We start from the raw sequence: 26,905 nt of genomic DNA, 5'->3' as shown, positions 1-26,905 counted from the left end.
GGGAGCGGCCGCGGCGCCCCGGGCGCGGGCGCGCGCGCTCTCGGCGCCCAGCGCGCGGCGCCCCCGCTGCCCGGCGGCCGCCCCGCCGCCCCGCGCGCGTCGCCTTCCTCGAGAGTGAGCGAGGGCGCGCGAGGCCGACGCAGACGCCGCCCGGGACGGGGGCGCTTCCCCGCGCCCCGCATCCCATTCGTCTGCCGCCGCGGCGACCGCAGGGAAGGGGCGGGAGGCAGGGAGGGAGGAGCGGCGCGCGGCGCGTCCGGGGCTGCTCCGCGTGGAGGCGGTGTCTGGCCGGCGGCCCCGACCCCCGGGCTCCTCGCCCCGCGGCTCGCGGTGATCGGTGTCCGGCGGCCTCGCGGCGAGCGCGCGCGCGGGCCCGCGGTCCTGGACGCGCCGGCCCTTCGGGGGCCAGGAGAGGCGCCGCACCCTCGGCCCCTCGCCCCGCGGGCCGGCCGAGAAGACGGCAAGTTTTCCTGGCACCTCGGAGCCGGTGGCGGATGGTGGGACTCTCCGGCCCTGTGCAGTGTAAGTGCCCGCGGGCGGGCGGGGACTGGGGGCACCGGGGTGGGGGGGGGGGTGCCCTGGTTGTTGGTATTAATTCTCATTCTGGGGACCGTCCCATTCGTTTGGGTTGTTCGGCCGGGAGGCTCCGGGCTGTCCCGGTCGCTGAACTACTGTAGAGCCACGCACCGGGGCGAAGAGGAGCCTCGCGAGTCACTGCCCGCTGCGGTGACACTGAACTTCAAGGGGCAGCCGGGGGTGCCGTTTTCACTCTCAGATTCTCCGCACTGCTGCCCCCCGTTTTCTTTTCTCTCCATCATGACGATATGAGAGCTGGAAGATCATATTATTCCCACCACCCACCCCCGACCGAACCCCGGGCAAGGTACCCAGGGTGAGGGTGGCAGGTGGCCTTGGACCCTCATTTTTTTTTTTTTTTTCAATATTTTTTTAAACTGGAAAGTCTGCTTTTGATGGTGGGAGAACTTAGCTCTGGCATCAAGAGAGGAGGAGGAATCTTAACTTTTGAGACCCGGTGGCAACTGCGGTCGGGGTCCTTAGAGCAGTCCCTGGGCGCTTTGTGCCCGCCCTGAGAACTCGCCCTGGTCTTCTTGGGCACGCGGGGTGCTCGGGTGCGAAGCTCCTGGAGGACAGGCCAAGCCCCCCGCCCCCGAACTCCAGTGAGGTCTCTCGATCCTAGTCTGGCATCCGCGACAGGCTTAGGGCTTTGCCGCCCGGGCTGGGTGGGCAGCGTCCCTGCGGCCCAGACCTCCGCGCGCCGGAGGCTTCGGCGCCCTGGCCCTTTGGGGGTTCCCTGCGCAGCCTCGATGGGCGCCCCCGTCTCCTCTTCAGAATGGGGAGCCCTGTGCTCGGCAGCGGAGCGGCACCGGGGGTGCAATTCGTTTACCCGGCCCCAGCGCTCTCTTGTGGGGACAGAAAGGACTGGGGTGATCGGTGCACCCAGACCCCTCTCCCTGGGCGGATCTGACGCTGGCCAGGAACCCCTTAGGAAAGACAATTCGGTGGGTACAAGACGCTTAAATCCGTTTTTTTTTTTTTAAACTTTTTATGGAGGTTGGGGTGGGGTAAGTCAACCCTTGGAAAAGTTTGAGTACAGATTCCAGGAAGTAGGATGTGAACCCAGACTGTTACTAAAAATAGCCCGATTCCCTCCGCTCCCCCCCATCCCCCCCGCGCTTTTCAAGTTTGGAGGATTTGGCTGCGGAGCCTTGCAGCCCTTGTTTTCCTTATTCCTTGCCAAGCGTCGTGGCGGTTGAAATCTTTTGAGCACAGCTATTCTTCAAGATCTGGGCATCTTAAAGCCCAATTCGCCTCAGCCTGGCACCAGAGTGTCACTTTCAGGAATAGCCAGTGCCCCCCGCAGAGGAGCTCCTGAAGACCAGTCCCAGAGTCCAGGGCCGGGGAGTGAAGGTCAGGAGTTGGGGGGGAGGCCACTCCAGAGCAACTTGATGTGCTTCATGTCACTCCGGGCCCCCTTGAATTTTTAATTTCGCTCCCTCTAATTAATCTGCCCAGGGCCTTGATATAAATGGCTGTCCACAGCAGCTGCAAATTGATTCATCCCCTGATAAAGGTTGGGTTGCTGACCAAGGCGTTTTCTTTTTCTACCTTCTGTGTGAACTGAAATCTGTTTTACAGGTCCCCCCCCCCCCCCACCCCCGTCTCCTTTTAAACATGTGCACCGTTTTTAAGTGCTCCCAGTGGCTTTGATTGTCATAACCCTCCCTTTACATAGAACGAGAGTGAAACTGGGTCTGTGTCCAGTGAGTCCACGCTCGCTAGAATACAAATTGATCAGCTTTTCAGTGATAAACCGTTAGTGTCCGGGGTCGTCTTTAGTTTTTTGCAGCCTTTTGCCTGTACTATGTGAGCGTTTTGTTGTGCCCAGTCTCTCCTGTCATACAGTTCCCTAGAAAAGGTGAATAAACAGAATTGTTTCTTAAACCATCCTGGACCAAACCCAGATGCTTATGTCAGATGTGATGTGTACAAAGAGAAGCAAATTTATGATTCTCTGGATCTTCCCCATTGTTTATTCTTAATGTCAATTCTAGTTTTAACATTGTAGGGGCTTTCAGGTAGCATGCATGGGACAGTCTGATTTTCTTTTTCTTTTCTTTCTTTTTTTGGGTGGTTATTTTTAAAGGGACAGCTGACAGTCTCACCCAGTGTTTGACCTAGGCATCTTTTGCAGCCAGGAAGGATATTGAGGAAGTTGAAGTCTAACATTGCTTTATCTGTACTGTATTTAGCATTTCTTTGGCTTATTCTTTCAAAAGAAAGAATTTCCACGAAATAATCAAGGAATCAGGCTCATTCTGGGTGTATAAAAGCTGACTTTATCTGCGATCATACTAAGAGAAGAACTTTGTTAGAAGACTTTGTGTAAACATTCATAATTTTTTGTAAACCATTTAGACAGCAGTCACTTTATTTGAAATGCTAAATACTGAGTGGGAGTGTTTGAGTATGGAGTTTCTCCAGTGTCCAGTTCATATCTAATAAAAGAAGTGGAAAAAATGGTGTATTTTTTCTTAATGTTTGGACAGCTCAAAGCAGACCAGAAATCTTTGAAATGCTTTATAGCTTTAGTCTCTGTGACTCACTAATATCTGCTAATAATTTTATTTAAAAATGATCCTTAAAAGGGCTTTCGTAATAAGACACATTCTTCTTGTAGTACAAAGCAAACTGCCCTATCAAGTTGCAAGCTGCTGGAAATGGTAGGAGAGTACATGTTGCAGCTACAAGATTGCAGCTTTATATTTTTACTATTTCCCCCTTCTGAAGAAAAGTAAAATATTGTTCTTGATGCTAGATTCTAATGATGAATTCTTCCATCCAGGGTGTTAGTATAAATATTTGCAGATGAAAGAACACTTGATAAATAGGAAAGAAGTACACAAATGTAAGGTGCCATTATCATTTATTTTATTATAAAAATAGAAGCTTATTTTCTTGTGGAAAAACAACAACAACAACACTTTTTTCCCAACATTGAAAAGGGATCACGAGAAAGAAATGCTTCCAATAGGAATGCTGGTCAGTGGTTGTCAGGTTAGGACATTCTTCACTGTCAAATCCTGTTTCTCACTTCTTTGATATGAACATCAGCTGACAGGCACTGAATGCAAACCTTCTTCATTGAGGTTTTATGCAGGCAGCATAGCCCTTCATAGCAAAGCAGTCTCAAAAATTGGCACCTGCAGGATTTGCATGTGAAAAAAACGATTCAGTTGCATTTTACTGGAGTCTGTTACTGTAAGTTATGTAGGTTCAGTGAGAAAAGCTATATGTTGATGTTTGGACATTTAAAAGTTCTTTGTTTTAGGGACACCTTATTCATCATCTAGTGATCCACAGACTTTATTGATAGCAGAAGCAGGGAGAAGTGATCTCTGGCTTTATCGAGGTTATTTAGTATGAAATGGTGTTATTTTTAACCGTGTGCTTACAGAGTGCACTGCATGCATGGTTAATTTTTAAAATGTGCCTTAAAATGATGCCTTCATACAACTTTCAGAATCCATCAGAAGTTAAACAAATACATAAAATTAGGTTAACATAAATACTCTTTGAAAACAATCTAGGATTTTAGGAGTTCAATAAGTTAAAATCTATAATAAATTAAACATTTCCTAGTTCTGAATTTCTTTACTTGTTAAATAATTTGTCACCAAGATACCTTTTAAAAATACCATATTTGACCCTTTTATGCAAAATAACTGACAAATGTTAAGTCAACTAAAATACCATCAATGAGAACATTTCATCCAGAATAAGTTATTTTTTATTATCTAAAGAGACACGCTCCAACTTCACTTTTTTACAGCCATTAATATAAGAGTTCCTAAATAATGTTTAAAGAACAGTGAACATTTTATTAAAGCAAACATTAGTTCAGCTTAATGGAGGTAATTGTAAGTGATAAGACAGAGCAGGTTATCTCTGTGTTGTTTAAACAGAAGGAGCTACTTTGCACCATTTCCAGTAGCCATCTGTAGAAGAGAAGGGTTTGCACCTGTCTGTCCACACTAATTATAGATTAGGGCCAAAGAAATGAAATTCGAGGAGGTTTTCAGCTAATGAAATCCATACAGATTTTATTGTAAATGTGTTTTATGTAAAGAGGGTGATGGTTGAGTTATGAGTGAATAAATTGCTATGTAGCTGCTAGGCACTTGGTTTTGAAGCACAATTCTGCTGCATTAACCTTTGATATTAAAAAAAAAAAAAAGGCAAACAACTTAGACACGGATGCTAGTCTTTGTTTGGCATCCATAGCTACAATTTAGTGAGCAGCAGTGAGATTCAGTGTGCAATTTTAAAATGTGCTGTAAAGCAGCTTAAATGTTAAGAATATTCTAGTATTTTGAAATGCAGATGAAGTAGAAGGTAGGTTTTAACTTGTACATATAAAACATTAGGAAATCCGAAAGCTTTTTTTTTGCATTTCAGTTTCACATACATGAGAAATTAAAGCAAAATGAGTAAGGAATTCATTCTGCAATAAAAGGTCACATGAATCTCTACCACATCTGTTTATAGTAATTATGAACATAATTAACATAAGAATTACAAATGAAATAATGACAAGCTGAGCAATGAGATATTATGCCATAATGGTCATATGTTGGAATTCTCACATTATAGCACACTAGAATTCACATACTCAAAGAAAATGGTAGATTTTTATCTGAATTAATGCTTCAAAACTTATCTGCTTGAGACAGATGGACTTCTTGCTTTTATAGGAAGGTAACCTATTATTAAGAAAAGAACTAGTTGAAATTAAGATTTCTAGTCTCCAGCCTGGCCTTTAAGACAGCTGTGATGATAGAAACCACTTCCTGTTGTACACTTATTCTGTGATTGTTCTTCTTGATTATTATATTGCTTTTTTCTAAATTGAAAGCTTTGCAGCAAAGTGTTTGCTTTGGAAGAAAGTCATGGATTCTTCCCATTTGAGAATTGGTTGATCTTTTCTGTAACTGTGAGCCAAAAGTCAGTGAACAAACAAGGTAGTAATAGAAATAGTATGCCTTTACAAAACAAGAACCCTGGCAGATAAGCTTTTGTGCAGTTTTCTTCATACCTTCAGTGTCTGGATGCTTTTTAAAGAAAAATGTAAGCCTTTTCTGTGGAAGTAGTAGGGCTTTGTTTGTCTTATAAATAGCATTTTTTCAAAGCGCATGTAATGGAAAAATCAGTTGGCGTTTCTAAGTTGTATTTTTTACTTCCTAGACTTGCATTGGATTTATAAACATGTGTCTGTAGTCTTTGTCCAAACTGATCTAACTAATATGTAATAAAGGGGCAGGTATATGTGATTGCACCTGGTTATCCTGAATGCAGGTTTCTATAGCAGCTAGAGAAAAAGTGAAAGGTGACTCTTTATGAGAGCTATAATGATACTCTAGAAATCTGTTGTTACATTTAAAACATGTAAGGATGACAGATTTTCACTCATTTAGAGTGCACTCGATTTGGTAACATTTCCTGCCAAATGGTCTCCTCCCTCTCCTTGCACCCTTCTATAACTATTGAACCTGCTCACTTTTTGAAGATTTATGGGGAAGTAGTACCTCCGTCTCTTCTCAGTGATACCCCAAGGTTTTCCACATGATTGGATTACTGGTGGATTGTGGCAGAGCCCTTTTCATCTGACATTCATTGCATGACAAGATTTTTCACACACACACACGCCCTTCCTCCACCAATGCCTAGCTTTTTGCACCTTACCTGGCCTATCAGGTTTCCCTTAATTGTTTTCTTGGGGTGTGTGGGAGCTTGGGGGCCAGAGGGTCCACTGCTCATAAAACTTTTTGAGCACTGGATCTAAGTAGTTTGGAGGGGAGTGCTTGATGCAACAGTTTGCTGTTGTGGTTCAGGGGCTCAGTTGGCCCCCTCTTTGTGACCCCTGCCTCTCCTGATTTTCTTAAGGTCTTCTTCAGATTTGTCTCCTCTCAGAGGTGGCTGCTAGGTCTCTTGCACTTTGGTGTTGGTGTTTTTCTCTAATCACCAGCCTTATTTCCCCTCACCCCAAACTATCGAGCCCCCATGCATAAACTTTTACAATCTGAAGTTTCACTGCAGCAGGGGCTACAGTGTATGTCAGGAACAGTTCTGGAGTTTATTGGCTTCTTTATTCTGAACTCACTCTTCATACTGACATGAGCTTCTTAACCAAGCTTCAGAGCCTTGAAATGCAACATGACCAAATACTCCCTTTCCGCCCCCCCCCAATAAAATAACCTTCTTTGCTGCATTATTTGCACTCCATTAAGGATCTGATCAGATGTTCACGTTGGCTGACGGGTGCATTTAAAAGGGGAAAGGGGGCTCCCAGGAGACCACTCAGGTGTACCTCCCTGCAGACCCTGATGGGGGTGGAAGAGGCACTCTGGACTGGGAGGAGCGCTAGCTCCCTGCTTGGTGTCTGATTGATTCCCTGGCTCTGGGGTGGGGAGAAGAGCTGTGGAGGCAAGCTCAAGCCGGGATTGATTGCCTCGATTTCAAATTCCCACCTCCAAAATAGACTCTCAGATGTATACACAAGGAGCCCCCACCGCCGGCACAGTTTCTGGAGGTGGAGCAGGTGTCTGGGAGTCACCTGTAGCTCCCAGTCACAAGCGCGTCTTCTCCCGGTGCCGCTGGCCACGCGAGGTTTCCGCCGGGACCACCTTGACAAGCCCAGGGAGATGCCAGCGTTTGTATCCGCCTCACAGCCATCTCTGTGGATGTGGGCAGGGGTTGGAATCTAGTCTTGGGGCCAGCCAAGAAAGGGACGAGAACTCCCACTTGAGGTCGGTCGGGAGGACTCCCTGGCTTTGCTGGGCAACTTGGGTCTGTCTGGATGGAGGTCACACGGTGACTGTCTCGTTAAGCTCCTGCAAAAAGCGGGCTCTGGATTCCCCTCTGACCTTGACAGAACCTCCCGGAATGTTAGCATCCCAGCTGCCCACCTCCGCCATCCCCGGAGCAAGGGAAAAAGGCAGTTTGCTAGTCTGGATCCCCCCCGCTCTCTCTCCGGGTGGGGACAGACTGGGGGGGAGACAGGTCAGCCCCGGCCAGCCTGGGGGCGTCTCGCTCGCCCCCCGTGTTCCCCGAACCCCCCGCCCCTGCCCTGCCGGTCCCTGCTCCTTCGCTGCAGCCCGCGTCTCCCGTCCCCCCTCTCTCCCGCTTCCCCTGCCTCTCCCGCGCCGTCTCACACGCACCCTCTGTTTATTTTCCTGCCTCCATCTGGGCCCTGCTGATATTGTAATCACCCCGATGCACGCCGGCTCCGCTCGGCTCCCTCGTGCGCCCGCACACTCACTCACACACAATGTGCCATCCCGACAAGCCTCTGACTTCTGATAAGCTTCGATGTGTGTTTAATGAATACAAAGCCGCGGTCCGGGGGCCGCCTGCGCTGCGGCGGCCGCCTCTCCTGCGCTGCTTTGCCAGAAGGTAATCTCTGCGGCCGGGGGGGCCGGGGGCCGGGGGGCGGGCCGGGAGGAGGGGAGGGGTGGGGGGCGGGATGCAGGGGGGCGCGGGGAGGCGGCCTTTTTCTTTTCCTCTCCCCCTTCCCGAACGATTCAGAAGTCGATAAGACCGGGAGAAGTGAAGATGTACCATGTTATCTGTCGCTCCTCGTAGCTGGCGGAGAGAATTTACATTTCAAGATTAGCAGAGGGAGGAAAGAGAAATCTCCCTTTTGTTGTGTGGGGTGAGGAGCAGGCATCAGCCCTGGCCTGGCCGCTATCTCCCATCACCTCTGCTATCCAGACAGGACTCACCGAGGTGAGATTACCGGAGGGCCTTATCTTTCCTTGGGTTTCTTTTTCTTTTTTTTTTTTTTTGCCATTCTAAATAGGTTTAAAGGAGACTGGATAAAGGGCGGGGGTGGGGGTGGGGGGGACAATGGATTACGGTATTGATGGGATGCTGAAGCCTTTGGATGAAGAGGGGGAAAGAAGAAGCTGCTTAACAACTTGATTAGTTCCTTTTTATTTTGATGTTAAGGTGAGACTGTGTTCCTTCTTTGCATTCAAAGTCTGTAGAACTTAAGGGAAAATCGGAATGGCTTGAATGCCTTATATTCTTTTCACCCCCACCTCCTGCCCTCCTTAGCACTGTCTCCCTTCTTATAACGAGAGTTTCATTTACCCCTTATTTGTAGGATTGATAAACCGAGCAGAATCGGTTGAGGCTTGTGGAATTGATCATTTGTGTTTGGTTCGGTGTGACATGTTTTGAATGGGTGGTAGATTGATGCTAATGGTGGTAACTTGGATGAGTAAGAAGAGCAAATGAAACCTACTTTTAATGTGAAATTAGTTGATTTTATAGTATGATTTCAACTAGGTGCAGAGGGAACAAAAGTCTGTAAGGTAGATTTGCATGTTGAATTTAAACTATGGGATTTCCCCACCCCCCATTGGAATTGGTTTAAAATGAAAATAATTTTAAAATGCTTAATAAACCTGTTTAATTTGAAACATGTTTAATACACTTGAATGTGTTTAAAAATTATAGTAGCAACTTTAAAAGGTTTTTCAAAATGGGTAAAAGTGGGAGAACAATTGTTTTGCTTCCTACACATAGTCAGGATAACTATTTTCATAGGTAAATATGATCCAGTAACTAAGAGCCTAATTAAAATTTGTTTAAAGGCAGGGGGGCATGTTTCCTTGTTGACAGCAGCAGATCGATTGGGTAAGACAATAGAGTCCCATTATTTCACTTCCATTGACTGAACATATTGACATTTCAGGTTTGCTGTTGCCTCAGTGAGCATGATGAAACACTGAAATTCACAGTCCAACTGGCCAGAGTGGCACATATATTTACTGTATGTCATTTCTGCCTGGGGTTACCTTGTCACCCAGGCAGAATGGGAATAGACAGCCTGGAATCCTTCAGAAGGGTAGAGATCTTTTGCTGGTGAACTGACAGAGAACATTTCTTAGGGACATCTTTAATTTGACTTAGAATCAGGTGTAACAGATAAATACGTGATATACCTTTATTTGAAAATCTGAGGAGCTACTTAGCTATCAGTTCTTGTATTTTACATATAAGAATACCCATTTTCAAGCTTTACCTTCCCAGAGATATTTACATTGAATGGGTTGGTTGCATCATTTAGATAGTTTGTGCTCAGGTGACATCCCTTTTTCTCCAGTTGGGGATATTCAAGCACCTGCTAAATCTGTATCTGTTTAAAGAAATGTGTAAGTCCCCTTCAAAAATAGGGTCTGGCTTTCCTTTTTCTGTGGGTGGAATATGAAAGCAGAATGTGTATATTTTACATTTCATGTGACTGAATAGAAAGTAGTATGTATAGATAAACGTGTATTCTAAGCAGTGACAGAGAAAATACTCAGTGTTCTATGTCTTAGTGTAATCTACCCTTTTACACATTTTGCATAGTCTTTGCATAATAAAACTAAATTTTAGGCAGACCTTGAGTCAAAGAAATTTGAATTGTATGAAAAGTGAACATGGAAGAAACCAGAAGGGACTTAACGTATTTGTTAAAGTTTAGTGAAAATATAAAACTATTATGAATATGCCTTATACCCAGCAGTTCTTGTCATCAGGTTAGGCAACTGATGCCCTTTACAACATTTAGAACAAAACTAGTCCTTTATACCATTTTCATGAAAATGTTAGGTTTCTGTTTGATCAGCAGGTGCTGTTGAGATGAAAGCCATGTGTAAATTTTCAGAAGGCCAAAAGTGTCAATTCAGAAAAGGAAAGTGATAAGAGAAAATGCAATCAGTTTTCCTGTTTTCAATTTGTGCAGGATTTGAAGAGCTGTTTTGTTAAACTGCTACATCTGCTCCAATATGAATATTGAACTACTTCCACTAAAAATAACAGCCTATAATTTGGAAGCTACTGCCGTCTTTTGTTAATGTGAGTGGGTTATTTAAAAGCAAAAAAACAAAAAAAAATTAAAAAAATAAAAAAGACAATTTTCTATTCTGACAATCTCTTGCCTAATGTGCATTTTCATTTGTTGGCACTTTTATCCTCAGCAGATAAATGGTATTATGCAATTAGGACCTCATCTCGTTTGACTATGAAAGAGATTTCCATAGGTGGAAATCCTTGTAATGTAAAATGGTTTCACATAAAACAAAATTTATTTTAAAGTAACCTGTTTAAATGCAGTTAAATTGAGAGAGTTATTCCTTACATTCTCGAATACTGCAATTTTTAACTTACTGCTGACTATTATAACAAAGTTAACACTATTCCATTGCATACTGGGCATTCCGTGATTTATTTCACCTTTAATATACCTGTAAATGTAAGTTTAAATTAATCAGGGATATTTTACCTAACAGGGCTTTCAGAATAATTTTTTTCATGCTTAAATAAAATGATTAAATTATGCTTGAGTGCCTGCATACAAAAGCTTTAGCTTCTATAGTACTGCTAATCAAATAAGTTTTATGGACAGGGAAAGCACCACATTAGAGAAAAATTGGATGCATTTACTAGTGACATTTCTAGGAAAGACATGTTTAAAAAATTACTCAATATTAATTAAAAAGAACTCTAACATGAATAACAATAATAAAAATAATACTTTAATCCCTACAGAAAGAAAATAAATGGCAATACTAGTCATGCAAAACTGGACATAGAGAATTAAGGTAGAAGGAAGACCTATAAAATTTGGATCAGGTTTACTATTGACTCCATCCACAATTGCAGTTGGGTGGACTTGTGGTATAGTAATTTGTCTAGGGTGAGACCTGATCACTGCTTTGGATCAATTAGAGGCTATATAGCTTGTACCTTCACACTTGAATTGCCAGACACACTCACTCTTCAAAGATAAACTGAGAATATCTTCAGAATGGATACAAGGGAAAACAGACACTGTGACACATTAGCATATTTGATATTAACAAATGTTTCTTTTGAAACACCAATCACACCAATCAAAAGAAGAGGTTTTTTGAAGAACAACATTGTATATACTTGTGATCACATGTACAACTGAGAATAATTCTTATAAAGAATGTAATTCCCAGTTTGAAGCCCAGTTGTGGCATGTTGCTGCTGGCATAATTTCAGATATCTGGGTATATTCCTTGGTGGGTATATTCTCTGGTATAGCACCAAGCACTTTGCCACTCTCAAGAAATGTTACCTGAGTCATGTATCAGTGAAGAAAGTTTATTTCACAGACACAGCCCCATCATTTTGTATATGATCTTCTAGTGTGTTGTTTCTATGTCGAACAATCGGTGTTGAAGCCTCAGTACGTTATATGACATGAACAGGGAAGAGCTTCCTGTGACTCTCTTCAGAATGTCCATACTTTATCAAGTGATGTTCAGGCTTTTATATCAGAACCGCTGAGAAGGTAATGCCCTGTGGTTGAGGTCTAAGGTGTGAGATACTTTTGTTTGAAAACACTTAAAACCATCAGTCTTGCTTATACCCACTAACATTTTCAGTAACTGTAAGAGACCTACTTAAAATCCCTCTGCTTTGATAGTTCTAATTGAGGTTACCTGTATAAAGGAACTCATGAAACGGGTTGGTTTTCGTGGGCTTCATATTGGCCAGGGTCCCTAAGACAAGTCTGTACTTGGGTGAATGGGGCCTCTAGGATACAGCTCTTGTTGACTGTGGAGAGGACAGATGTAAAGCTTTCCTGTCGTGTGTCCACCAATCTGACCACCCTCCCAGTGCCTTATGGAATGGGATTGACTAGATGCGTTCATCTTTTAACCGGGGGCTTTGACGACGACTGAGTGTGCTCCGGGCATTCGAGGGCTGGCACCTAGTTGTTCGTCTTGGGAGAAAGTAGAGGAGCTGACAGACGTTCGAGACCTACTGTGAGCCTGGCACTCACCTTCACATATAGTGTCGTCACTGATTTTAAGGAAATGATTAACCAGTATTTCACTTTCTTCGTTTCAAAGAGGTATAGTCCATCACTCTAAAACTAGCTTTAGTTGCTCTTCTGCTTTGACCTCTTGCTCCAATTTGGAAAACTGAGGTTTCCTTATGTTCCCTAAATTTAATTACCTGCTCTGTTCCCAAGTTCTAACAGAGACATGTTCTCTGAATACTGGGCTTTCTGTGCTCTTCAGCAGTCATGATCTGTACATCCACTGTTTTCCTTACATTTGCCCTTGCCCCCAACCTAGGAATCAGAGTAGGCTCCTGGCCAGCAGATATCCTAGGATATGCCCAAATGCATGCCACTCTGTATGCCTCTTCCAGGGGGCGCTAGTGGTAAAGAACCATCTGCCAATGCAGGAGACATAAGAGATGCAGGTGCGATCCCTGGGTCGGGAAGATACCCTGGAGGAGGACTTGGCAACCCACTCCAGTATTCTTGCCTGGAGAATCCCATGGACAGAGGAGCCTGGTGGGCTACGGTCCATGGGATCGCAAAGAGTTGGACATGACTGAAGCGACTTAGCACACTTATGCACTCTGTATCCCTCGTCCTCCTGATGCAGGTTTTTCCATGACTAAATGCTGTTCTCTCATCAGAATGCCACCTTCCTACTGTACACGGCCTTGGGACCTCTCCCTTTGTTGGTCTCATTCAGCACTCTAGAGCAGTCTTCTTAGTCCCTGCGGCTTGACCCATCTCAGGCACTCTACAAGGCGTCTCTTGGTCACTCTACATCTCAATCTCAGCATCTCCCAGTTGGCTGGGTCCACTTCCTCGTCATGACTAAGAGGAGAGGGAGTCTGGACCATCCTGAACTTATAACTGATTATGTAGCATAAAGCACTCTGTTATGAAATGAAGGACCTCGTGTGTGGGCTTTCCCCGGCACAGGCAAACTGAGGTTCCCCTTCCAGTTCGGTCACTGACTTGCTGGGTGGCCTCGGGTGCACTCCAGCTTCAGGAGCAAATGATGGGCAGACTCTTTGATCACGAGGCTTCCCAGCTCTCACCTATACAGGTCTACATAGCATATTATGAGTAGGCTTTCAGGAATTTCTCGTGGTTAAGAAAATGAAAAAAAAAAATCCTTATATTTTCATTTCTGAGTTGGGGGTACTACTCATCTGCATATCACTGGGAAATAGAATCAGTGCAGAATGTCCTCAGCTCCCCACTGTTCTTTGTTGTAAAGAAGAGGTGTGGGAAAGAGTGTGTCATTTTTCTCATAGCCATCCTGGATCTCAGATGATTGTCTGAGATTTTAGTTGTTACTATAGTCCTTTCAGAGGTGAATGATGGAGGAAAGAATCTTTGTACAGAGTGAGAAGGAACTGAAACATTTTAGGTCTTGCACAAATAAAACAGCCTGTATACTTGCCCCTCACCTCACCTAAGGTGAACTTGGTGCCTGGGGCCAGGGCTGAGGGACTAAAGGCTCACTTTAGTGCTTACTGGGCTTTTCCTGCACCCCACAGTCTCAAGGTTTGGACCCAAGTCACTTGGAAATTTAGAAAATGACCTCTTTAAACCATTTTTGGAGAGAACCTGGTAAGTGATAGTGTGTTTAAACCAATAAAAGCACATTATCCTTTGCTTAGGAATCAGATGTTAAGTGCAAAAGACCAAGAAACTATCTGTTGTCTGAAGGAACAGTCTGCTGTCGCTTCTAAAAGTGATGAAGATCCCAGTGACTACCGATGACCCTGAGTTTTGTACTTTGACTTAAAAAATGGACCTTGTTAAAAGTTTAATCCTAATTTGTGAAGTTACTAATCATGAACCTGGGCTGGATTTCTTTGGAATTTAGGAACTATTACGCTAGTTACACTATTATACTATTACACTATTATACTTCTGATTTGATTAAGCCCTTTGTCATCATTCAGGATGGCAGTGGAAACTGCTGCTGTTTACGAGGAAGGACGTGGAAGTTACAACAGGTTCATGTGTCCCTAGAAATGGAAATCACAGGAACCACTGTTGCTTCATAGGTTGTAGAAAGTTTTTGCATTGGCATTTGAAATTTGGTGGGAGGCCAAATTCAAGTTCTTTGCCACAAAGGTGAATGTCTTAAAAGTATGTATGCAGTGAACTGTTGAGACCTGAGTTGACTGAATTGAATACTGCATCAGAAATAATAGAGAAAATGTGACCAGGAGATGTAATGGCAGTTTGTCTAAAGATAAGCTATCCAGAGTTACGGGGCCACTAATGACAGAGGAGATGTTGCCAGACCATTGATGAGCTTAGCTGTGGCCAGCTCTATTAGAGCTCCAGGAGAGAAAATTAGCTGATGTTAGTGTTTGGGACATCCTTTCTGCTAGACCTTGTGGGGAGTATACCTGGGGACGTGCAGGTAGGAGATCAGAGAGGTATTAGGAAAGTAGATGATGGTACCTGCAAAGACTGGCTTAAGGATTGTGCCAGGAAGCTAGCGCAGCAGCATTGCTGAGAGCATTTCAAATGCACATCTAACTTGGCAAGTGGAATATTAGCAATTGGGAAGTCATCTCCTACTGAACATTGTGGTAAGCATGGTGCAAACTGCTTTAAATACAAGGTCTTAGGAAGCTGGTTGCTCTACTTTGTTAAAACTAGATGTACTACACTCCTTCCCCTAACCTGAAGATACAGAGAGATGTGAGCTGTAAGACAGGTCATGAAAGACTGCTAGTTTATTTTCTGAATCTATGCATATGTTATGTACACAGTGATGAGCAAACACAGCTGGGAAGAACAGCAGATGATATTGGGCCTGGAACTGTGGTGTTTATCAGACTGATATAGTAATCCTTCTTTCCTGTGAAAGTGTTCTTTTCAAGTGATGTTAGAATTCTGTAACTTTTATCATGTGTCAGGCAAGTATTCTTTATTGCCAAACCTCTTTGCCTACCTGTCACACATTTTCATCCTCATCTCTAGCTAGGTTTATTTAGAAATGATATCCATACTTGACCTCTGATGGGAAACAAATGTGGAGAATGAATTCAAATCCTTTTGTTTGAATCAGGGTAGGTTAGGTGCGTTCAGGTCTAAATGGAAAGTAAATGTGATCAGTCACCATTGACTTATCCACGTCAGGCTTTGAGTTGGCTAGAGAAAGTGGGTGTAAAATATCAGAGAGAAACATAAATGAGAAGCAATAAAGTAAGCAACCCATTAAAGCTAATTTGACTGTCTTAAAGGCATATGTTGTTTGGGTAGCCTTGGTAATGAAACCTTTCAGAATATTTGAAAGAAAATTAAGGTTTTTGTTTTTGGTTGTAAACCTGAGATAAAGTAGCAGTACTTTTCCATATACTGCCATAGGATTGGGAGGTGGCGTGGAGTCTGCCCAGCTCGGGTTCAGGCCCTTCTGTTCATCATCTTAGCACTGTGAAATCAGAATAGTTCTGTTCTTTATCACAAATGCTTTCTATATTAGAGACACAGAACAGGTAGTAGACCCAGTTCCCACTGAATGATAAACCCACTCAGGACAAATCAAATAGCTACAGAAGATGAAGAGGCTTTATTACTTGCTGGTTAAATGGTATAATAAATGAGATTTCAGAGTGAATTGAAATTTTAAGTTTAAGAGAGGTAGGATTTATCAAGGCGATGTTATTGTAATGGGGTTGTGGGCAGTTATAAAGTAAGAATGGTGATTGGAAACGGTCTTGGGAGAGGTGTGTTGGGTGGGGTGGGTAGAGGTAGAGAGAGAATAAATTAACGTGGATCCAGCGAAGAGGACCCTTGGGTGAGGCTTGGGAAATAAGCAGCAAGATCATAAATGTTTGGACTACCAGGCGTGTGATTTAAGCTTTGTCTTCTCAGTAAACCAGAAGTTTAAAAAAGCTTCTGTGTCCAGTGGGACCCCTTCGGATTGGGAGGTGGTATGGAGGCTGCCCTGATTGTTCATCCTCTTGGCACTGTGAAACCAGAATAGTTCTGTTCTTTATCACAGATGCTCTATATATTAGGTTTTCTAGTTGGATTTTTTTTTAATTGGAGTATAATTGCTTTACAACGTTGCATTAGTTTCCACTGTCCAGGGAAGTGAATCAGCTACATGTACACATGTGTCCCCTCCCACGTGGACCCCCTCCCACCCTGGCCCCCGTTCCACCGTCTAGCTCGTCACCGAGCACCCAGCTGAGGGTCCTGGGCTTTACACCAGCTTCCCGCCAGCTGTCTGTTTCACCCGTGGTGGTGTATATCTGTCACTTGAACAAAGAATGCCATGGTGAAATGGACCTTAATAAAACCAGGGCAGGAAAAATAAAAAGGCAACAGGAAATCATGGACCCAGGTAAAGTGTTTCTGAAGACTTGGTCTGATTCTGGTGGGCCAGATTGGGGTGGATGGAATGAGGGAAGACCAAGGCCAGGTAGGGAACTGACTTTGCAGTAGTTTAGATGTTAGATATTTGTAGAAGAATGGCCAGAAATGGGTTTGTGGGACAAGGAGGAATAGGCAGATGCTAGAGACATTGCAAAGAAAAATAATTAGTACTTGGATATGGCTAAATTTAGAGAGGGGGAAGTGAGGACCACCCAGATTCGATGTCCATTGTATTTAGCTTGCCAGAATTTGGTCAGTGAGGTGAAATGAAAGTCTCTCAGTCCTGTCCCTTTGTGACCCCATGGACTGTACAGTCCATGGAATTCTCCAGGCCAGAATACTGGAGTGGGTAGCCTTTCCATTCTCCAGGTGATCTTCCCAACCCAGGGATCGGTCCCAGGTCTCCCACATTGCAGGCGGATTCTTTACCAGTTGAGCCACAAGGGAAGCCCAAGAATACTGGAGTGGGTAGCCTATCCATCCTCCAGGGGGGTCTTCCTGACCCAGGAATTGAATCGGGATCTCCCACATTGCAAGCGGATTCTTTACCAACTGAGCTATCAGTGTTTAAGGGACAGTTTACTTACCCTTCATAGACTCATACAGTCACAGCCTCCAGAAAGCAGCCTCAGAACCCAACTGGGTATCTCTTGTGGTTCAGCTACTTTGGGACATGTTAATGGGGCTGTCACTTGGTCGATTTTCCTCAAAGAGTAGTGCTTGCATGGAGGATAGATTACTGATTGTCCTGGGACTTGGCTCCCTCTGTGCTTTGGCTCCTTGCATGGATTTCGAACTGTTTTCTGAGTTTTCCTCCATTTTGCAGGCTACCTGGTAGAATCAAATGTGATCAGGAGGGCTGGATCTGGACCTTTAACTTTCCACCGGATTAGCATGTCTGTTTTAAGTATCTCAAGCATTAGACTTTTGTTTAGGGAATAATTTATAAAAATTTGTTTCAATTCTAATATGTAAAGGAGAGAAGGCAGGGACCAGAGAGTAAGGAGTCAAGGGGTAGTGGATGGCAGGGCGGAGGCTGTGCTTATTATACAGCAGTGTGTCTGAGACTCTGTCCTCAGTATTCTTGGGGGATGGGAGTTTCAAGGGGGCCTTTGAACCTACCTTCATTCATTCAGTACTCCAGTCTTTGTCTGCAGATCAAATACTTTTTTCACACAGTGACATTTTCCAAATACATGTTAAATTAGATGAACAAAAATGAATTTAAATATTACTAAAATTGATACACTCATCTTTGTGTGTTTCACAATCAGCAGACTGTAAACAAAATACTACCATGTGTGGGATCACAATCTTTTGTTTTAAAATGCAGGCCTCCTATTGGAAAAGTAAAGGAATCCCTTTTGTATGTTAAGGGGCAGTATTCAATTCTTGTGATTAAATTGCTCACTGTTAATTATCCCCCCTATTTAAAGAATTTTAGTTACTGGACGAAACAAAATCAACAAAATGTAGGACTTTCAGGGTCTGGTTCACCAATATAATATTATTTCAGGGACTTTCACCTTGCTTTGTTTAGTATTGTTTAATTTGAAAACACTGGCAATTCTTTTTACACTTTGAACTTAAATTGAAATCAGAGTTTGTGGATAAAAGCTGTCAGAATTGAATCTTTAAGACTTTTTTCCTCTGTAACCAAACTGTAGTTTTTAAAATAATGAGGCCAATTTATATATGTTAATATGGAATCATTCCTGAGAAATACTGTGAAATGAAAAAAGCAGGGAGCAATGTATATATAGTATGCTATTTTGTATAAAAAAGGTAGTACAAAAGAAATAAAAAAGCTTCCATTTGTGGGAGAAGTGTGCATGTGAATCTGATAATAGTATTTGCTTTATGAGAAGAAGGGGCTTCCCTGATAGCTCAGTTGGTAAAGAATCCGCCTGCAATGTAGGAGATCCCGGTTTGATTCCTGGGTCGGGAAGATCCACTGGGAAAGGATAGACTACCCCCTCCAGTATTCTTGGGCTTCCCTTGTGGCTCAGCTGGTAAAAAATCTTCCTGTAATGTGGGAGACCTAGGTTCGCTCCCTGGGTTGGGAAGATCCCCCGCAGAAGGGAAAAGCTACCCACTGCAGTATTCTGGCCTGGAGAGTTCCATGGACTGTATAGTCCATGGGGTCACAAAGAGTCCGACACAACTAAGCGGCTTGCACTGCATGATGGGAAGAAAGTGAGGCTGAGGCATTGGGGGTTGGAAGGAGAATTTTTGCTGTATGTCTGTTGGTCTTTTGAGTGTTTTGCAGACCTCATACCTGTTTCACTCACTGTAAAGTTAGAGACTGTAGCATCAGCTTGGGATGGATGGTTCTGGGATTCTGCCCTTCCTCAGGGGAAGGTGATGCCCTTCTCTTCTCTACTAGAAAGCAGTCAAGTGGAGAAGTGAAGAGACCCAACTCCCCAATGCTTTGCCACTTGTTGAAACTCCTGCTCTTCATCTGGAAATAATTCTCAGCTGGATAATAATGGCATGACCCATAAGGTTGTCAGGTGGATTGCGTGAGATGATGTGTGTGAAGCACAGTATCATTTCAGAAAGACTTGCTTGTGCTTGGCATCTGACTTGACCACTCTCCAATTGGCCACCACTCTCTTCTGGAAGCCCCCTGTAGGATCTTCCCCTCTGTGTGGCTGTTCCTTCTTAGTCACCTTCACTCAGCAAATACTTAATGGAGAGTGTGGTCCTGTTTAATGCCTGGGTGATATACAGATGTTCAAGTTAGACAGTGCCCCTGATTTGCTAGCCTTCCTCGCCTCAGCCTTAATTAAGACTTGTTTCTACAGGGAATCCACTTTGTGCTCTCCTCACTTGCTAATGAAACTATTCAAGTTTCCATGAACTCTCTTCTTCAAGTCAATTCAGTTCAGTCTCTCAGTTGTGTCTGACTCTTTGTCACCCCATGGACTGCAGCACGCCAGGCTTCCCTGTCCATCACCAACTCCTGGAGCTTGCTCAAACTCATGTCCATCGAGTCAGTGATGCCATCCAACCATCTCATCCTCTGTCTTCCCCTTCTCCTCCTGCCTTCAGTCTTCACCAGCATCAGGGTCTTTTCCAATGAGTCAGTCCTTCACATCAGATGGCCAAAGTATTGGAGCTTCAGCATCATTCCTTCCAATGAATATTCAGGACTGGTTTCCTTTAGGATGGCTTGGTTTGATCTCCTTGAAGAAGATACCTTCTATCTTTTCTTCAAAGATAGAATTTATCACATCTAACATTTTTCTGCTATCCATGTGATTCAGACTTCTCTCCTGATCTGTAAACTCCTTAAAAGTAGGAGCTTGGAACAGTTGGGGGTACTTTTTGATGCTTTATTAAATATTTGGTGAAAGTTCCTGCCTTGAATTCCAGTTATTTACTTAATACTGTCCTCAAATATTTCATTGCTAAGACCAAAGTGAAATCTTTGTTTGCAAGATCATGTCATCTCTTTCCCAGTCCCTTTCCCCCTTGTTCCCTTTTTATTGTGTTCTCATATCATAGAATGTACAGTTTATTGCCACCATATTTTAGCTTTAAGTTTTAGCAACCGAAAAGCACCCCCATGTATAGCAGCCCTGGGCAAAGTGAAGTGCTTAAGTCACCTGTGTGTTCATAAATGCATATCTTAACCTGTTTTATTTCTTTTTTTACAATATGGCTCATAACTGTACTTTGTGTAAAGGATGAGCTGCCTGAAATTATACACAGAGTGTTGTATGCATGGACATATTTCTGAGCTGGAACTGTCCCTTGGATCAGCTAAAAACCATCTTTGTGACTCCCAGCTTTCCTTCTTCCAAGTCCCCCTTTGACCCCTTAGGTGCCAGGGGCTCCTGTTGGTCCTTCCTTGGGTTGCCATGTCTGTTTTCTGGACAGATCTCAGGCTGAGAACTTCTCCCGAATACTCTAACTCCTTCTCCCTCTCTCTCTCAATTTGCCAGATGCATGTGGGGAGGAGGTCCAGTGAATGCCTTCAGGGAGTGACATTCACATGTTGCCTTATTTAATACTCACCTGTGAGTGAGCTCATTTGCAAGTCACTCCTAGAGGCTTCCTCGCTTGCCCAAGATCACCCTGCGTGAGTGGTGGGCTGAGGTCTGAACCAGGATTTTCTGACTCCCAGGCTCCTCTGTTCTAGAGCTCACTACCGCTCCGCTGGAAGTCTTCAAATTCTAACATCCCATTCATTTTACCCATGGACAGGGCCAGCCACAGAGACTGCAGGTGGGAATTAAAATGGAAAATTGTCAAAACTTCTCACTGTACTTAGAAAAGTTACCATTTGGAGTACAGAACTATAGCAACAGCTCTACTCGTTTCTGAGGCAAGGAGAGAGGGGGAAAAGAAAGGGAAGAAAGGAGAGAGAGAGAGAGATCAGCTGTTGACGAACAGCAGCAACCAGACCATATTTGCAGTTGGACAATCACAGATTTTTTTTTTTTTAGCCATGTGGCCATCAACCATGAATGCATATACTTTCAAAGTCTTGTTTTTCTTTTATGTGTAAGTTTCTGGGATGGAACAGATGCCTTTATTTGGAGAAACCAATCTTTGGAAATAATTGGTTCTCTCTTTGCTTATCCTCTAGGTGATCTTCCACAGATGAAATTAGATGAGGAAAAGAATCATGAAACATTAGCTTGTGGTTATTTCTTTATTTTTTTCCACTGCAAAATGTTCAGGGACCTGCAGCTTATGTCCACATACTTTGGTATTGTTGACTGATCATAATTTAGCACAGCAGTGACTCTCAGAAAAGATTTTGTGATTGCACTAGGTCATTTTTGAATAGTGACATAGTGCTTTAATGCTTTAAATGATAATATTAAAATAGGTATTGCGTTCCTTCTGCTCTCAATTGATTATCTCTTCTTTCATCCTGGTGAGTTAGGTATAATCATCCTGTTGTAGAGATTTACATCTAAAGCTTGGAAAGGTTAAGTGACTTGTTTCAAGGTCAAATAGCTCATAAGTGTTAAGACCTGAGATTCCAGTCCATCTGTATGGAGTGGGCATCTAAGTGGTCATTGTAGGTAAGGAACAGTCATTTTGGGAGATTTTATTTTATTGAAGATTATATCTATAGCAGAGGAGAAATTTTGGCGCTTCCTACTATTTTCAGTTGTCTGCTTTGTTAACTTATTGATCATCCTATGTTGTCACCTTGACTAAAAATAATTCATAGATTGGTCACCTGCCTTCTGTTTAATTTTTTAATCTTTTATATCTGAAGTATTTTAAAATGGTGCTTTATGACAATAAGAGGAAGAAGCTGGAAGAAAGACAAGGTAGTATAAGTTATCTTTTATTCCTTTGTTCTCTCAGCCAGTATTGAGTGAACTCCTTCTATGAGTCAGGCACTGGGCTTGAAGACTGTTGATTAAACCTGGCCCCTCTCATGGCCGTTACAACAAAATGCATATATTGCATCAAGGTAAGATCTGAAGACAGAAGGAGAATAAGATGGGATCCCTTTCCAGAGCAGGAAACCCACTTGGTAAACTCAATTGGGGGATAAGTCTGCACGTAACAACCTTAAAGGTTGGATGGACTTAATGCTACTTGCAGTCCTTAATCGTGGTTTCCCAGTGCTTCCTCTGGGAGGAAGGGCTGGCTTCTCAGCTGTGGATGCCCTGCGTGATTTCCATAGCAGCCTGTGTTTGTACAGTATTGATGGGAATGGGCTCGTATGAACAGTATCTGGAAGATAAAGGTTGCCCAGCCTGATACAGACCATAAATGCTGTTACAATTTAAAGAAGAAAGAATGATCGTAGGCCTTGAGAGTGGTCACGGAAATGTCTGTGATGGTCATTGGGTGTGAATTGGACCTTTATAGCATTTCATTAGGTGGGATTCATTTCTTTCATTGTCTTTAGGTGCCAAGTACAGTTTTAAGTTTGGAAGATAGAGTAATGAGCAAAACAGACAAGACCCCTGCTCTAATAGACCTTACAGTTGAGGAGTAGGAGGCATACAATAGAAACAGTTGTAAGATTATTCACCATAGTGTTAAATGCAATGAAGACAATTAAACCAATGTTGGAGAGAATGGTGGGGGTTGCTGCTGGTAGTGGAGAGACTTTACTTTGGACAGGAGGGAAACCGTCTCTGAGGTTACACTTGAGGGAAACCTGAGTTGAGAAGAAGCTAGTCATCCACTAGTCTGGAGGAGTTAATGGACAAATCCATAAAGATGAGATGTTGCATTCTGTGGGAGTTTATCCACTGAAGAGCTGCACCCTCTAAGGGGATGGATGGAGCAGAGGCTGAAAAGGTGCAGATTAGTGCCAAATCATGGTGGGTCTTGAATGTCAGAATGAGGCAAGAAGAAGGACTATATGTTTCTATGCATATATCAGGGGGTGAATAGTTAGAAGAGAGAAGGAGACTCAGGATGAGTATATGTCATAGAAGCTTAAGGAATCTTGTGCAGTTGGAGTCTTGAAATTGAGTTCATGTGACCTCTGATGAGGGACACCCCAATAACAGTGTCCCAACCACTTCCTGTTAGAAGTTGAATGTAGTCCTAAGTGAGGCTGTTTCAAACCAGGGGGATACAGAATTGTCCTACAAATGAGACTGTGAAGGCCTTGACAGGTGTAAGCTACAGCCCAGTACTAGGGGCTGTGCTTACTGAGATAAAGTGTTTTCTAAGTTGGTTATAATATCGCGGGTTCCTTTTGTGGAACAGAAAACTAATTGTATTTTTATTAAAGTAAAGGGACGGTCTTTATGTTACAAGATGTTTTTGTGAAAAGGAAACAGAAAAATTAAGAGTTGATTCACTTCAGACTGATAAAAAGAGGTGTGTTAAATCCTCATTTTTGAAATAGCTGTGTCTTATTTACTAAGGGAAAAAATGCCCCAAGTGTTGATGTAATTCTAAATAGAAATGTGTTTAGGCAGTGAAGGGATTCCTGGCAGTGATTGAGAAACACAGAAATGGGGAATTGCACTTGATCGCTTTTGAGGTTGAGTCTGATGTGTGTAGTCTTTTACATCCTATTAAAACTTTGAAAGATAAACTGATACAAGAAGGATTTGCCAAGGCCAGCAACTCTTCCTTTTAAAACCTTGGCTCAGTGTACACATTGAAGGGATGGGGGAGTAAGATAAAAGCATTATAAATATGAGGTTAACTGAATTCAAATAGAAGGTTCTCTCAAGTTATTGCATTCCCTAGAAAATAAATACATTGCACATATGGTTAAGATTGATCAAAAAAGTATTCTGTGTGCCAGTGATTACATTCCCATCTGTGATTAAGATTTTCTGTCTGCATCTGGTTTTCACATTATATTTCTGTAACAAGAATCCTTTATATAGCAGAGTTCACTTTCTGTATTTTCTATTAGCTGCAGCTTGAACTACTGCACGGATCACAGATTTACACATGTGGTTTTCATTACTTCATACCATTGAGAAAAAGTAATATTTGTTTGGGAATGTATGTTTTCCACAATTTCCATGGTAATACAACATGTTGAGCCTTTTTAATAACACTCTTGTAGAACTACAAATTGTTTGAGGCATTCTACTCTTGGTAGAGTTTAGCTTTTAAACTGGTCTCAGTGTATGTTCACTTCATAATGAGATTTTTGCAGATTTGATGGCTGAGGATTGGAACAAAGCAATATTAAAGATAGAGAAATTTCAGTTGCATGTGATATAGACTTTAGTGTGTAAGTATCACAAATAATCTGAATGTGTATTCTTTAGTACTCATTACCATTACTCATTTTATTGTTATTTTATATCAAAAGATCATTTATTGTGTTGGAGGTATCATTATTTTGAAGTGCCCCCTCTTTTTTTTTTAGGTGAATTATCTTATTGACTGTGATATAATGTTTCATATATAAGAATTGTTGAGTAGGAAGAATCCTCAGGGGTAACTTGAGGTTTACATTGTGTATTACCTGAATGTATATCTGTGTGCCATGTTAACATTTAAGAAAAAACATGTACCCTTGAAATACTTTGTAACACTATCTTCCTGCCAACTTTTCTCCATTCACTTCAGAATACTCTGATTAAAACAGACACATGTGAAGTTAAAAAGTGAAACAATATATTCTATACTGGGAGATCAGTTATAATTGAGAGATTTATCTTATAAAAGTTTATCCACATGGTAGTTTTATGTGCCTCAAAACTGAGACCCACTATACCAGTTTTGATAATAAACCCAGACAGTAGTCTGGTGTTTAGCAGTCATGAGAAGGAGGAAAAAGACTTAGACTCTAGGGGATTTGTATGTACTTGGCTTCCCTCATTTGTTTAATGGAGATTGTTCAATATGGCCCACACAGGTAGAATTTACTGTATCAGGCTCTCCAGTGCTTTTTGTTGAAGTTGTTGAGGCACTAAATATCAGAAATCATACCCGAATCTAAGAAAAGTATCCATTTCCTTCTTTTTCCTAATAGCACTTATTTATCTTCTGTTTACAATATACATATATTTAAATGTTGCCATTAAGAATGAGAAACAACTGATTACATGATAGAAGAGTCATTGTGTATAAAGGGCGTTTGCTTTTTTAAAAAATAATAGAATCTGCTTATTTATGTCCATTAGAGCATGTATATTCACCGATTTCAATTTCTAGGGAATAGTTTGGTCTCTTAAAAAATGGCAGTAATAGCCTTAGTAATATTTTGAGACTGCTTTTATAAATCTGTTCTTTTGCATTTATTGAGTTACTGCTTTATGTGCATATGATTGTGCTAGATTATATCTCATAGATTATTAGAACTAAATAGTAATACTTGTTCTATTCAGAGTAGTGGTGGTACTAGTAGTAGTGGGTGAGTAATAAATAGTGGGCGTTTGGGAATGAATGAATGAACGGTAAGCCTGACGGATCTAGCAGGACAAATGAGAATATCTGGATTGCTTTAGGGAAAAATAAAAAGGAGTAGAAGTTGGTTTATTTGGTGAAACGATTCACTAACAATTGTTGTTTTCAAATTGGTTGGTTGCATAAAGATGATTAGTCACTGCTATCAGTTGTTTCGGAATGATGGCAGTGTGTAAATTTCATAACAGTGAAACAATGGGGATACCACATGATTTAACTTGCATGTAAAATTCCAAAAAAATAAAACTAAAAATGCAGTGTCTAAAAGCATTTTCTAAAGAAACTATAACTGACAGATTAATTTTTTAAAAAATAAAACAGGTAAAATCTAATGTGTTCTTTTAAGGTACTGATGTATGTATGTTTTAGACCCAACTTAAGGAAAGAAGAGTAGTATCTAGCTTTGAGTCAGATGATTGGAGGATTTAGAGCCCTGGAGGGAATCAGAAAATGGGAGTTGTTTTGGATTTTTCTAAGATTTAGAAGGGCTTGTATCTGTTTCTTAAACAAAACTGGCCTAGTATTTTAAGTAGATGGGTGTAATACTTGAGACTGGTTGTGATATATGCGTTTTTTTTCCCTTTGTTGTTGTCAATAGAAAAGATTGATCTCTGGGCTGGTGAACATAATATCTGTCCCAGTCAGAAAAGGAGAGAGGAAATTAGCAGAGCGATTGGTGGAGAATGATATCTGTCAAAAGAAACACTTGGAGAGCACTGAGTTTAGTAATAGGTGACTGCCGGAAAAAGGGGAACTTTGAATATTGTCAAGGTAAGGAACAGACAAATATTTTGACTTTGTGATTTACTTACATGCCAAAAATCAATCTTTTGTTTTTTTTTCCTAATAAATTATTCTTGTAAAGATTTTCCTTTATTTTTCTAGTGCCGGTTGATAAAAAAATTTGTATTACATATTTTAAGAAATTGTCTTTGAAATCTTTGGATGTGGGATTGGCTGTGAGATCCTTGTTTGATAGCAAATGATTAAGTACCAATTTTGTTTTTACCCCTCTTCTTGTTGCTGTGCTTCTCGCCACGTTTTGTAATGCATCTGTTATAAGATGTACTTGGAGTTAAAGAGTAAAAACTATGCCATGATTTCTGTGTTTATTGTAACTAGAGATGGTATTTTCTGAAACAGTTTGTTGACTAAAGAGGGAAAAATGCTATTCAATTTATTGTTTCTTCTGTTTGATTTGGATTAAAAAAAAAACTTGTGGGTAAATGTTCTTTTCTAAGCAGAATTTATTTTAATGTGTCCATAGGC

At 42.1% G+C, this 26,905-nt stretch overlaps 1 protein-coding gene across 5 annotated transcripts in view; it reads left to right on the top strand.

The window, feature by feature from the left end:
• The first annotated feature begins 341 nt into the window (after positions 1 to 341).
• RUNX1T1 (RUNX1 partner transcriptional co-repressor 1) overlaps positions 342 to 26,905 on the top strand; it is a 151,440-nt gene continuing 124,876 nt past the window's right edge. The window contains exons 1-2 of one of the 5 annotated variants that reach the window (XM_045162773.1): positions 396 to 522; positions 26,235 to 26,407. In XM_045162773.1, the coding sequence (XP_045018708.1) occupies positions 26,320 to 26,407 (88 nt within the window). In that variant the 5' untranslated portion in view covers positions 396 to 522; positions 26,235 to 26,319. Of the gene's footprint in view, positions 523 to 8,078; positions 8,305 to 21,582; positions 26,408 to 26,905 lie in introns of those variants that run through there. The other 4 variants (XM_025265015.3, XM_025265018.3, XM_025265020.3 and 1 more) reach the window with 4 other exon arrangements.

This window comes from Bubalus bubalis, chromosome 15 (genome assembly GCF_019923935.1).
Source record: "Bubalus bubalis isolate 160015118507 breed Murrah chromosome 15, NDDB_SH_1, whole genome shotgun sequence".
NCBI classification, from domain to species: domain Eukaryota; kingdom Metazoa; phylum Chordata; class Mammalia; order Artiodactyla; family Bovidae; genus Bubalus; species Bubalus bubalis.
This window is presented reverse-complemented; position numbering and strand designations above follow the sequence as displayed.